Raw genomic sequence first — 12,302 nt, 5'->3', positions numbered from 1 at the left:
AATGAAAATGGATTTGAAATGAAAATGAATTTGAAATAGAAATGAATTTGGAATAAAAATATCCGTAGCCATCTCGGCCACCATACTACAGTGTCATTGACACTTTCATTTATTTGAAAATTAACTAAAAAAACTTTTTAGTTTGCTGACGTAACGGTTACAGCCCTATAGACCGAAGGTCCGATAGACCGAAGGTTTATTCGAATACGCAGTGGTTACACGTCCGGAATCGGTCGCCTAGCCTCCAGGCTACGCATCCGGACATCCACTGATGCCGTATTCGAACGTGAATATGCCGCACATCCACCGATGCCACTATAAATCATATGATGCTACTATAAACCATATATATGCCCTAACCCTAACCCTAACCCTAACCCTAACTCTAACCCTAACTCTTTGCAATGTTCGGTCTATCGGACCTTCGGTCTTCGGGCTGACCCCGACGTAACAGCCTAGGCCTAATCCTGAAATCCTTTGTTTCTTGTACTGGGAAACATAGGTACCGGGACCCATAATTACCTGGGTACTGGGATACATAGGTACCGGGACACGTAGGTACTGGGACACATAGGTATGGACCCGTTCACAAGCATTGACAAGCAAAAATTCCCAGATGGCACACAGGCTGACTAAAATTTGTCTAGTAGAAACAAATAATTACAACCTTAAAAATGATCAAGTTGGGGAGTGGCTCATTGACTATTAGGGATGGGTGTTGCTATCCCCCGGGCGTGGAGGGAGGTCACGTGATAACGTTGACGATGACGTTCAAAACGTTAACCTTAACGGTAAACCTCACTCCAACACCGCCAACACTAACCCTCACAATAAATATATATGTATCGCCGCGCTATATATACTAGGCATTGTGATCCACAAAAATTAATCTATGGTGTGGGGACAGATATGATGCAAAAGCCTTAACCCTAACCCTAATCCTAACCCTAACCCTAACCCTAACCCTATCCCTAATCCTAACCCTAACCCTAACCCTAACCCTAACTCTGACCCTAACCCTAATCCTAACACTATCCCAACACTAGTGCTGCCACGTTGCGGTCACCTCTCTCCACGCCCGGGGAATAGCATTACCCATTAGGGATGCCAACTTTACAGAAATTAATTAATACGAATCATTGAATCAGTATTATCTCTGTTTGCACAGGTAGCCAAACAGGGGAAGGATAAAGCAGTAGCAACGCGGCACTGGGAAATAGCCTTGTTGAGAGTGATTTGCTAACAGTTAAGCATTACATCCAAATTATTTGGTTGTGATGTCATGCCAAATCATGTGTGTCACATGATGCTGCTGCAGTGTAAGCAATTAGCCGGCAAGCTTTGTCAGAGGTTGTTCTAGAAGTTGTCGCGAGATATTTTGAAATAAATTTTTGCACTGCTGGGATTGCTTGTGCTTGCCGAAAACTGGGTTGACAGTGTGGCCTGGCAACTGGTTCGTGGCAGGTCGACGCAGAGTCGATTGTGGAACTTGCCTATCCAAAATGGATTTACTTGGAACGTAAAAGATTCACGCCATGAGAAGATCTTGGAATCCGAGACTGCTGTGGGGCGCATTCGCTTGTCTTGTTTTGATCTCGATCGTGGCTTTCATGTGGCACCGCCACGGCGTGCCTCATCAGAAGTGGGAGCGCATCTCAAAGGAGGAGCTGCGGCGGTTCTCCGACCTGCCGCCGGCGTCGGATGTCATCGATGCCCTGCGTGACGTCGCCGCGACGGGCCGCCTGCCCGTGCTCACCATCGTCAACGCCGCGTTCCTGCCATTCACCCACTCGTGGCTGTGCAACACCGAGCGCATGGGCGTGCACGCGCAGCTCGTCGTCGTGACGACCGACGAGCGGTCGCGAGCAGTGCTTGCGCGCCGGTGGCCGGCCGTGCGCGTGCGGCAGCTCACGATGGAGAGCGAGCTCAACGCCGGCTACGAGTGGTACAGCTCGGGCTACTGGCTCATCACGTACGCGCGCGTGAAGCTCTTTGAGCAGCTGCTCGCGCGCGGCGTCTCGTTCCTGCACGTCGAGGTCGACAGCGTGTGGATGCGTGACGGCGTCGGCGCCGTGCGCGCGCACCGCGACCGCGACATTGTCACGGCGCGGCTCGGCAGCGTCATCGAGCACGACAACTACACGGCCGGATTCATGTTCGTGAACGCGACGCGCCGCGCCACCGCCGTCTGGCGCGACGTGCTAGCGACGATGGAGCGCGTGCCCGGCAGCCTCGAGCAGGATGTGCTCGACGGGCTGTGCAAGTCACGGCGCGCCGGCGTCCGCTGCGCGCACTTTGCGTATGCCGACATCGCGGACGGCGTCTACTACAAGCGCAGCGAGGAGGAGCGCGCGCGCGTCTCGCCCGACCCGTGCGTCATCAACAACAACTGGATCATCGGCATCCGGCCGAAGATTGAGCGCGCACGGCTCCACAAGCACTGGTTCCTGTTGGATGACGGCGAGGGAGATTTGGCGCAGTGTGACGCGGCGAACGTCGCGAGCGTCGTTAGAGACGAGCCGTGTTAACGACGTGGCTAATCACGTCGTGGCGTGGTCTTCGGTTGAGTAATTAATTGATAACTCATTAATTAGCAGCTACGTCGTGTTAGTAAAGGTGTTTCATTATTACTAGTCCATAAGAACTGGGAAGTAATCATCTGTCAAGTGTGTTCACTGTACAGAAGGACAACAATTGGTTTTGGTGTGGAGGTCAATTTCTCACGTACATGTAGATGTTTTGATCGTGATGGTAATAATGTTTCGGTGTGTGTTTTTACGTGGTATATGGTATTTATACGTTCTCTCACAGTAAGGAATCTCACAATGCTGCTGAATACTGTGCAATACTCACATTGGAAGCCTGCTTACTTTTTAAAAAAGATATTTATATGTAGATATAATGTTTTTTTTTAAGTTAACATGCCATGTATTTTCGATGGCATTTTTTGACATTGGCGAATTTAGTCTAAATAAAATTCTGATAATGATGAGAAACACAGTTGTGCAGGAGACTGAACAGAAATGATTTATACTAAAAATGGAATGCTTCAATTGAAAATGGAATGTGTTACCAGACACAGTAGTTACAGACTGTATTAGTGTACAGTGCAAGTTAGCTGACTATAAGAATTCCGCATCTGTTGTTGTTGTTCGTGGAGATTGCACCATGAAAGGTCAATGCAACTCTTAATAGGAAACATGATGTAATGAGAACAATGCCATACAGTTGTAATCGATTTAATCGAATTATAGAATGTATTAATTTGAATCGTTTAGATCGTTTATCGCCAAATGTCATAACTTTCCACGAGTCAGCATACACAGTATTACGATTATGACTGACGAACAGAAGAGTGCCCAGGAGCAGGAAAGATGATAGTCGGTTTGTGAAGATGCTTTATGAAGGCGGAATAAATTATTTGGAATTGTAATCTCCTACATTGACATTTAGAATTTTTATTGGTTGCGTGTGCTGTACTGTAATATCAGGTCCAGGTGCTACACAGTGGTATAAGATTCAATTACGTGTTGAACACCTAGAACGCATCACAACAATGGGTGGACCGGGCATTGCCAGGGTTCTTTCTTACACGCTAATTACCTGTTTGTGAAAGAATGATATACTTCTATACAGCAACGTTTTAGGTTAAAAATTAATCATTTATGCCACACCCAACTTATAATCGTATTGTTATAATCGTATTGTTATAATCGAGCAGGAATTTTTGAGGGAGATAGGAGAGTCATAGTACGTGTGTGCGACAATATGCATGCACAAGTGTGTGCGCACACACAAACACAGACATGCTAATGTGTTACGGGGCTCTACATATTTATATAATCAGGAGTTAATAAAGACAAAATAAGTTAACTTGTCGTTGTCTTTATTAACTTGACGTTGTCTTGACGTTGTCTTGACGTACAACTTGACGTTGTCTTGACGTTGTCTTGACGTACAACTTGACGTTGTCTTTATTAACTCCTGATATAATGCATATCTGTAGATGCTTAATTTCTATATCTCCTTTGAGGGGTGTTGTAACGAGTTGGTCTACCAATGGTCTTGTCTTGTAAGAGCAGACAGATATTTTTCGTCATATCATCACGAACTCGAAAAAAGCGAATCAGATATCCTTCACAGTTTGCTTATTTTTTTTTTCAGGTCAGAAAATTGCCTAACTTCCAATCGGCTACTCACAAAACTAAGAGTCTCCACTGAATGCCCAATACCAGACAAGACCACTGGTTAGCACGTCAGACGAGGCAGAATGTCAGAAGGAGATAGGCCGCCACCGTACAGTCCGTATGATCCGCGCGTTGAGCATGACAACCTCCAACAGAACCTTCAGCAGGGAAGCTCGCGTAAGGCGTATGGCAGTACAGGCCAACAGCAGCAACAGCAGGAGCAGCAGCAGCAGCAGCAGCCACCACAATACACGTACACAGACTTTGGGTATCCCCAGGGTGAGTGTGATTATACGTCTTGTTTTGTCACAAGCACCTCCGCGGTCGCTGACCGATGAAAACTCATTTGTCGCGGCTCATCTTGTGCAGTGCCATTCATTAGTCATTGTTAGTCATTAGTCATTCTAAAGACGGTTTTTAGTTGTAGTGATGTAATTTTACAACCAACATTTTAAGTGATATCTATATATATATATATATATATGTAAATATCATCAATTTCAGTTTTATACTGTCTGATGATATCTTGTTTGCAAAATTTATTTTAATTGTAACGTTGTTAACACTAGTTTTGCAATAAACCTATTATCTATTTATCTATCTATATCTATCTCTTGTTACGCAATATGTCTTCTATCAGGCTCCTGAGTACAGTCAAACTGCGCACCCATTGCCCTATATATATCCCACTGTGCAAGACAAACATGCATATATGGATATATATCCTGGATATTGTTGTTAGGTCGGTCAAGCTAGACCTGCATGGTTACGCGTTAAATTTATATATGCCAATTTAACAACTTTGTGCCACTGCAATGCCAGGCATTGTGTTTTGGAACGTCTTGTCCATAAAGGCCAGTTTTGGCATTTCCCTTGAGTGGCAGATTTACATCCGTGTCTATAGAACAGTTGTTCGTAAAGGACATGTTTGGTGTTTCCCTTGATTCGCTGTTATATGCAGGTTTGACTGTATGTTGTACAGTTTATGCTACATATAATTCTTGTCTTTGAAGGCTACCAGGTGGTGGCGGGCAGCGTCGAGGAGTATCGGGAGGGGGTGCCACCGCCCGGCTACGTGCCACAGATGGCGTATCCACAGCAGCAGCCGAGCACTGTGATCGTACAGCCGAGCCACACGCAGGTCGTCTACGTCGGAGGATGTCCGGCATGCAGGGTGTGTGTGCGAACTCTTAAATGAAAACTACTTGTGCTTGTGTGCATGCGTGTGTGCGAGTGTGAGCGAGTGTGAGCCTTCACACTCGGTTAACGCTCGCACTATATGAGCTGAGAGCGTATCCGCGGCTCACTAAAGTTAAAAGGAAATGTATAAAAGTACATGTCAGGCGATAACTGTAATTACTTAAATATTTCGAATCATTTCTAATTTTCTGCGCAACATTTCACAAGCAGCCAATGATAGCCTTAGGTAATTATGTCATCTGCATCTGACATAATACATTTTGTAACAGAGATTGGGCTTCTCGGCTGTTTTTCAGATTGCAATAGCCTCTGTTGAACTAATCACATTAGGTGCTCAGTTCTATTCGGGTTTGCTTGCTAAATCTGAAAAGCGAACATTTGGCTGTCCTAAGCAAGGAACCTCAAAGCCAATTACAAGTCTGTGCAACATTAAACGTGTCAGTCGATTTTCGATGATTTTTGATTTTCCGTGAACATTGATCCAATGCCTGTCATTAATGCATGTAGGGCGGCTGTGCTAGTCACAGCGATATTGCCGCCGAATGCTCTGGTTGATCGTTTGTTGCTGCCAGTTTGTCTCGACATTTATGGACTGTCGCCATTACCAGATTAACAATAGTAGCAAAAGTAGCATATGCCAGGGCCCCCGCGGTTTTAGGGGCCCGGTTGTTTAGAGGCCCCGTAATATCATGAACTATCTAATAGTTAAATTTTGTTTAACAAATAATTATTTTAGTATACATGTAAACTTGATACAATAGTGAGTGCTGGCAAAGTTTATTTGTCAGTAAATCTATTACAAATGTATTAGACTTAGAGTATATAAGTTAAATTTGTGTTTTAATATTTATGTGGTTTGTTTTAAATTTAGGGACCCCCATAACATATGCTACAGGCCCTGCACTAGCTTAATCCGGCCCTGACTGTCGTGCGGCTGGTGGCTGAGATTGACGAGCCTGCGTCTCGTGTGTGCGACTGTTTCAGGTGGGCGTGCTGGAGGATGACTTCACGTGTCTCGGCATATGCTGTGCCGTGCTTCTCTTCCCACTCGGAATCATCTGCTGCCTCGCGATGCGGCAACGACGCTGCCCCAACTGCGGTGCCGTATTCGGATAACCTGGCATCACTCGCCACTCGCCATATCGTGGCCGACACTCGCTCTTCCTCGTATCCTCGAACCCCGTCCTCACTGCAGACGCATCGTGGGGGGGGGGTCCATTTCTAGCAGACACGCAGTGTTAGGTGTGTCCACCCCTAACAGACGTGCAGTGTTGGGTGTGTCCACCCCTAACAGACGTGCCGTGGTGGGTGTGTCCATCCCTAGCAGACACGCAGTGTTGGGTGTGTCCACCCCTAGCAGACACACAGTGTTAGGTGTGTCCACCCCTAGCAGACGCATCGTGGGGGGTGTGTCCATTCCTAGCAGACATGCAGTGTTGGGTGTGTCAGAGATGCCAACCACTACGATTTATCCGTTTTTTATACGAATTTCGATTCCTTTTGCACCACTACGACCAGTTTGTATCAAACTACGAATTTCACTGTGATCGAAAATTTTATTTTTTTTGTCAATTTATTGTCATTTTTGACCCTCAGAATGCAGGAAATTGCATCTCAGAATCAAACAATTTTCCGGGGGGCATGCGTGACCCTCGAACTACTAATTTGATGGCCAGAAACTACAGATTGCTTCAAATATGTGTTGGCATCTCTGGACTGTGTCCATTCCTAGCAGACGTGTCGTGGTGGGTGTGTCCATCCCTAACAGACGTGCCGTGGTGGGTGTGTCCACCCCTAGCAGACGTGCAGTGTTAGGTGTGTCTGCCCCTAGCAGACATTTTGTGTTGGGTGTGTCGTGGTGAGTGTACGTGCGCACTGCTAGCAGACCTTCTGCGATGGGTGTCCACCTCTAGCAGAGATGCTCACTGGCGCATTTGCTAGATATGTGCTTACCATACTGTCATAAGATATTGTCTTAGCTATTGGATGTTGTGTGAAGTGGTGCCGTTGCCATTATCTAAAAACATTGCATTTTAATCTAAAACCAGTGAATCTATTGTATCGGCACATACAGGCTACGTGTGTGCTCTGTTCAGCCAATAAGCAGCTCGTCAAACACAAAATTACATCTGCTTTATGTTACCTGGACTTGTCAGATCCTCTGATGTAGTCCGTAAGTCCATTACAGTCCCAATGAATCGAATTATATCGTAAACACTACGTAATTCCACAGTGAATGGTGAAATAAGGAGTAGATGAATTATGTACACTCTTCGTTTAACTAAACGTTGGCAGGCTTGATAACAGAAGACAAATCCTGACCACAGATGCACGGGTAGCCTCTATGATTGGCTGATGCTACAGATTCAGGCACTGTAGTCCTAAATATCAATCCGCTTCAGCTGGCTTTGAGGCACTTCTGTATATGTACTAGAGTAACTCTAGATTAAATTAAATATTTTTACAAACAAATTTATGTCTTAGCCATCGTACAATGCCTTGTTGTGTCACTGTGCGTTTTACATGAAAGCTAACTGCTGTATAAATGTAATACATACGATCAGTAGGTTAGGGTGGGAGGGGGGTGTTCACTGTTCACCCTCCCGCACGATGGAGATTTTGCAATTATTACACTAAAATGGAGCGACCTGAGGTGAAATTCTTGCAAATTTTCCAAAAAATTGTTTTGGCTTGGGGGGCTCGGGGGGGGGGGGGGGGGGGGGGGGGGGTTCGTTCGAACCCCCCGAACCCCCCCTGGCTACGGGCCTGCAAAATGGATATTGTATAAAGCTGCGCAAGTGTGAATTTATTGTGCTATGGTTATGTATATATGGAGGTCATGAAAGGTTATGCATAGTGATTTTTGTCTTTTAGTAGCACCCACTGTGGTTCACTTTTTAAAGCTGCATTTTATTTTATATTCGAATGTTAAGACATCACAGCACTTTATCGTAATCACTACCATCCCCACTAGCATCAGCAGCACCACTACCACCACCAGAAACAACAGCAGCAGTAGCAGCAACAGCAACAGTGGTGACAGCAGCTGCATTAGCAGCAGCAGCAACAGCGGCGACAGCAGCTGCAATAGCAGCAGCAGCAACAACAGCAGCAGCAACAGCAGCAGCAACAGTGGTGACAGCAGCTGCGATTAATAGCAGCAGCAGAAACAGCATCGTGGCTGATTGTGTAACAATTTTTCAGATTTTCCTTTTTTCCGGATAACTTTTCGGTCACCTATGTGCGTTAATGCTGTTGTAACATATTATTTGGTACTTCACCTCGTCAGTGATTATTACAAGTTTTTAATGTGGAATTTTGGATATTAGACGAGGTAAAGTCTGATAGGGCGTTCTCATTGTAATATAAATATAATGCTAACAGGTAGCAGCAATGTAGTTAGTTTGTAATACTCCTCCTGAATGCTCTAGATGTGTATACACGCACTTGAAACTTTCGCAACATAAAAGACTTTCGTCTTTTAGTGTTCATAATCATTTTTATCGTATTGTTGACCTGTATATTGTAGCGTACAGTCGAGATAAATCAGTTAATTTTTATTATACACGATTGTTATTGTTATTAAATAAAACTGAAATAAATCTCGCTATCAATTTCATATTAAACGTAAAATGCGCGCGTAGTATGTTTATCGCGCAGCTAACGCGATTCATCTTCAGTCGGCTCACTTATAGTATGTTGACACTATAGAGTGAGTATATAACAGAATAATAAGATATTACAGTGGTTGTTAACCTTTTTTGAGTCATGTACCCTTTTTAGAATCTGGTGAATGCTACGGACACCTCCCAAGAAAAATGCACCTCAGCATATAAACACAAAATTTTGCATGCGCCTTGCTCACGGACCCCCTGCCTGAATCCCATCCACGGAACCCAACGGGGTCCATGGACCACATGTTATGATGTTAAGAACCCCTGAGATATTAGAATAGGAGATGTAATAGAATAATATATAGATATTATATAGAATAAACAATATTAAATAGAATATATCAAAATGTAATAAAAAATGGATAAAAAATATGGAGAATAATAGAATGCACTAGAAAACTAGAAAAAATGAAATAACGAAGTAATGTAACAAGAAAAGAAGAAAAAGACTGGTATGACAATATATATCCCACTGGAGCCACAAGAGCTTATCGCGTAAGCTTTTTCGGTCGCCAGCAAAATTAGCAAACGTGTCGGATATTGTAGAGTCGCCGGTGATAATATCAGTTTATTTTATATGTCCACTTCTTATAACATTTAATCGGCCAGATATTGTTTAATCGGCAGTGGTAATATCATACAGGCCATATATTCTGCAGTCGTCAGTGATAATATCATTTACATGCCAGATATTGTGCAGTCGCCAGTGGTAGGCCTAATATCATACATGCCAGATATTGTTTAGTTATCGGTGTCATAATATCGTGGAATCGCCGGGGTTCGGTAGGGTATCTTCAGTGGAGCAGTCACACTAAATCACTCTTTCACAAACTGCGATCGGGGTCAATATCTCCCTTGGCGTCGCGTGGGGTGTTTCAGGGTGTTCGAGAGATGTTTGCGTTAAACCAACGTGTTGTTTCCGAAGACAGTGACAATTAATTAAAAAAAAACATTTTAGTGAAATCTTACTTTTAAGTTTGAGAGTATAATATAGCCACCATTCGGTTTAATAGTCACAAGCTGCCTAGTTGTGCCAAGTTTCCTCGTATACACAGTAGGAGATTTGCATTCGCACAAGCCCAGTATCTACAAAATAAAATGATATTTTGTTGAAATAATACTTTTAAAATGGTAAGGAAATACCTCTCGCAGTAGCGAAAAATGGAAAGTATAACCTGATGCCGCCCTTTAATAATGATAAGGTGCCCTCTGTAAACTATGCTCGCTAGCTGTTAAAGTAACCTGCAGTAATGTAATTTAAATTGGCCATTAGATGGCGACACGTTTGTACGACATGTCGATCTGTATTTCTAGCCGCCGTTATCTAATATAATAATAGAAAAAATAACAATAAAATATAATAGTATTTTAATGAATTTACACGTTTAAAATGTAGCGCAAATTTTTATTCGCACTAGTTTTTTAGTGAAAATACATGCCGATGCCTATCTTGAATAATATGATAAGGTGCGCTCAACTATAGCTAACACTAATGACATTTAATTTGCCAATACATTTCAATATGTGTTCTACATAACATAACTATGTAGCAGTATATCAGCCATATATATCATATATACACGTACGTGTTCATGGGATATATAAGTATCCATGCAGCAGCCTTTATTTAATAAATAAAATAGTATCATAGTAAAATATAATGTTTTTAAGTTAAATCACATGCCCATCAGCCATGTTAATATTGATACGGTGTCATATAAGGTACGGCATACCCATATAAGCTATGTATATAGCTTATATATGTATATATCTATGTTATGTCTATATATATTTATCTATGTCTATGTTATATATGTATATATCTATAAGCTAATGCTAGTTGAATATTTTCATAGACACCTGTTCATATGCGAGTGGTCGCTGGTTTGCGTATAATGTCTATAATTGTATCTAAGTAGTATGTAATTGTATCTATTGTATCAGGAGCTAATAATGAGGAGGTCATTATTATAGCTCCTGATTGTATGTAAGTAAGTATCTAAAAGCGACGAAAATCGTCTGGTGTGTGATAGAGCTATTACTCGTAAATAATAATAATAATATTAATAATAATAATAATAATAATAATCGCCAAACAAACCCCGTATGATAAATTTTTCTTTAAACCGTAAAACGCACGCATCAAGCAGTTGAATCCTCGCAACCGCTACAGGTAGGCCTATATGTAGGCCTAACTGCAGCTTGGGCGATGGGCCGCACTGGTAGAGCTACAACATCATGCAGGAACGTTTTGTCGCTATAAGTCGTCTCTGTTCGAACGAAAAAACAACAATCGCAGCTGTATTGCTTTTTTCCTCAAGCAAAATCTCCTACTTTCAAATAATGCATAGTATATATGACACCGTCACCCAAGGCCGTACGCAGGAAATTTTCTGTAGGGGGGCAAAGGTACTACCCATGCCCCCTGTGCCCTAAAGTTTCGCAATTTCACATTTCTTTATTTAAAGTGTAATATTTCTTTGATGATTTAAGATAACATTTTGTACAGTATTTGTCCCATTAAAAGTGCATACTCTGAAAATCTCTAGGGGGGCAACTGCCCCTGCTGCCCCTCTGCTGCGTACGGCCCTGCCGTCACCCGATGCGTAATTCAGATTCTATCTACCAGCACTAGATTTCGCGCGCGTGGGTAGCAGAGACGTCAGCAAATCGGCTGCGCACGGGAAGCCACGCGGAATGGTTGCGCAACGGATCTACTTTCGTATGCTTGGCACTTGGTGCTGTTGGCTGCTTGATACGGTTGCGTTCGGCATCAGTCGCCAATCAGAGGCAGTGTGCTGCGAGTCCGCGAGAAAGCCTGCACATGGTGCGCACGAGAACGCATTGATTTAATACACTTACGCGCCACATCGACCCCGAATATGGCGAGGAGCGGCTGCGGATGAAACCGAGAGCTTTCCCATTGTGAGCGCACCTTTCACGTGATGCTAACACGCGCTGACATGTGGTAGGATATGGTGATGAACTTAAAAAACAATACGAGAGGACGTATCCGATGTACGAGCGATGCTAGTGATATATAGGGACCGATAATGACATCCGAACGAGAGATGGCATCGGCAGATGCCGACGGCACACTGCCGGTCAAGACGGTCAAGTCGAGACGGGAGGTGACGTTGGGGATTCATTCGGCCGAGGAAAATCCTCTTATTGTAAGCTCTAGCGTTATTAAGACACGCGTTCCTTTAGCGCAACCGCCACTATAGAACTAGGACGACCA

At 43.6% G+C, this 12,302-nt stretch overlaps 1 protein-coding gene across 6 annotated transcripts in view; it reads left to right on the top strand.

Moving 5' to 3' along the window:
• LOC106816365 (brain protein I3-like) overlaps positions 1-7,859 on the top strand; it is a 30,173-nt gene extending 22,314 nt beyond the window's left edge. For 2 of the 6 annotated variants that reach the window (XM_014820956.1, XM_014820958.1), the window contains exons 2-5: positions 1,169-1,319; positions 4,165-4,466; positions 5,201-5,361; positions 6,372-6,901. In XM_014820956.1, coding sequence (XP_014676442.1) covers positions 4,271-4,466; positions 5,201-5,361; positions 6,372-6,503 — 489 coding nt within the window. In that variant the 5' untranslated portion in view covers positions 1,169-1,319; positions 4,165-4,270 and the 3' untranslated portion in view covers positions 6,504-6,901. Of the gene's footprint in view, positions 1-1,168; positions 1,320-4,164; positions 4,467-5,200; positions 5,362-6,371; positions 6,902-7,202 lie in introns of those variants that run through there. The other 4 variants (XM_014820955.1, XM_014820957.1, XR_001394881.1 and 1 more) reach the window with 3 other exon arrangements.
• The last annotated feature ends 4,443 nt before the right edge of the window (positions 7,860-12,302 follow it).

Source organism: Priapulus caudatus, unplaced genomic scaffold, assembly GCF_000485595.1.
Source record: "Priapulus caudatus unplaced genomic scaffold, Priapulus_caudatus-5.0.1 Scaffold1359, whole genome shotgun sequence".
Lineage (NCBI taxonomy): Eukaryota > Metazoa > Priapulida > Priapulimorpha > Priapulimorphida > Priapulidae > Priapulus > Priapulus caudatus.
The sequence above is the reverse complement of the archived record's forward strand: the minus strand, read 5'-3'. Positions and strand labels throughout refer to the sequence as shown.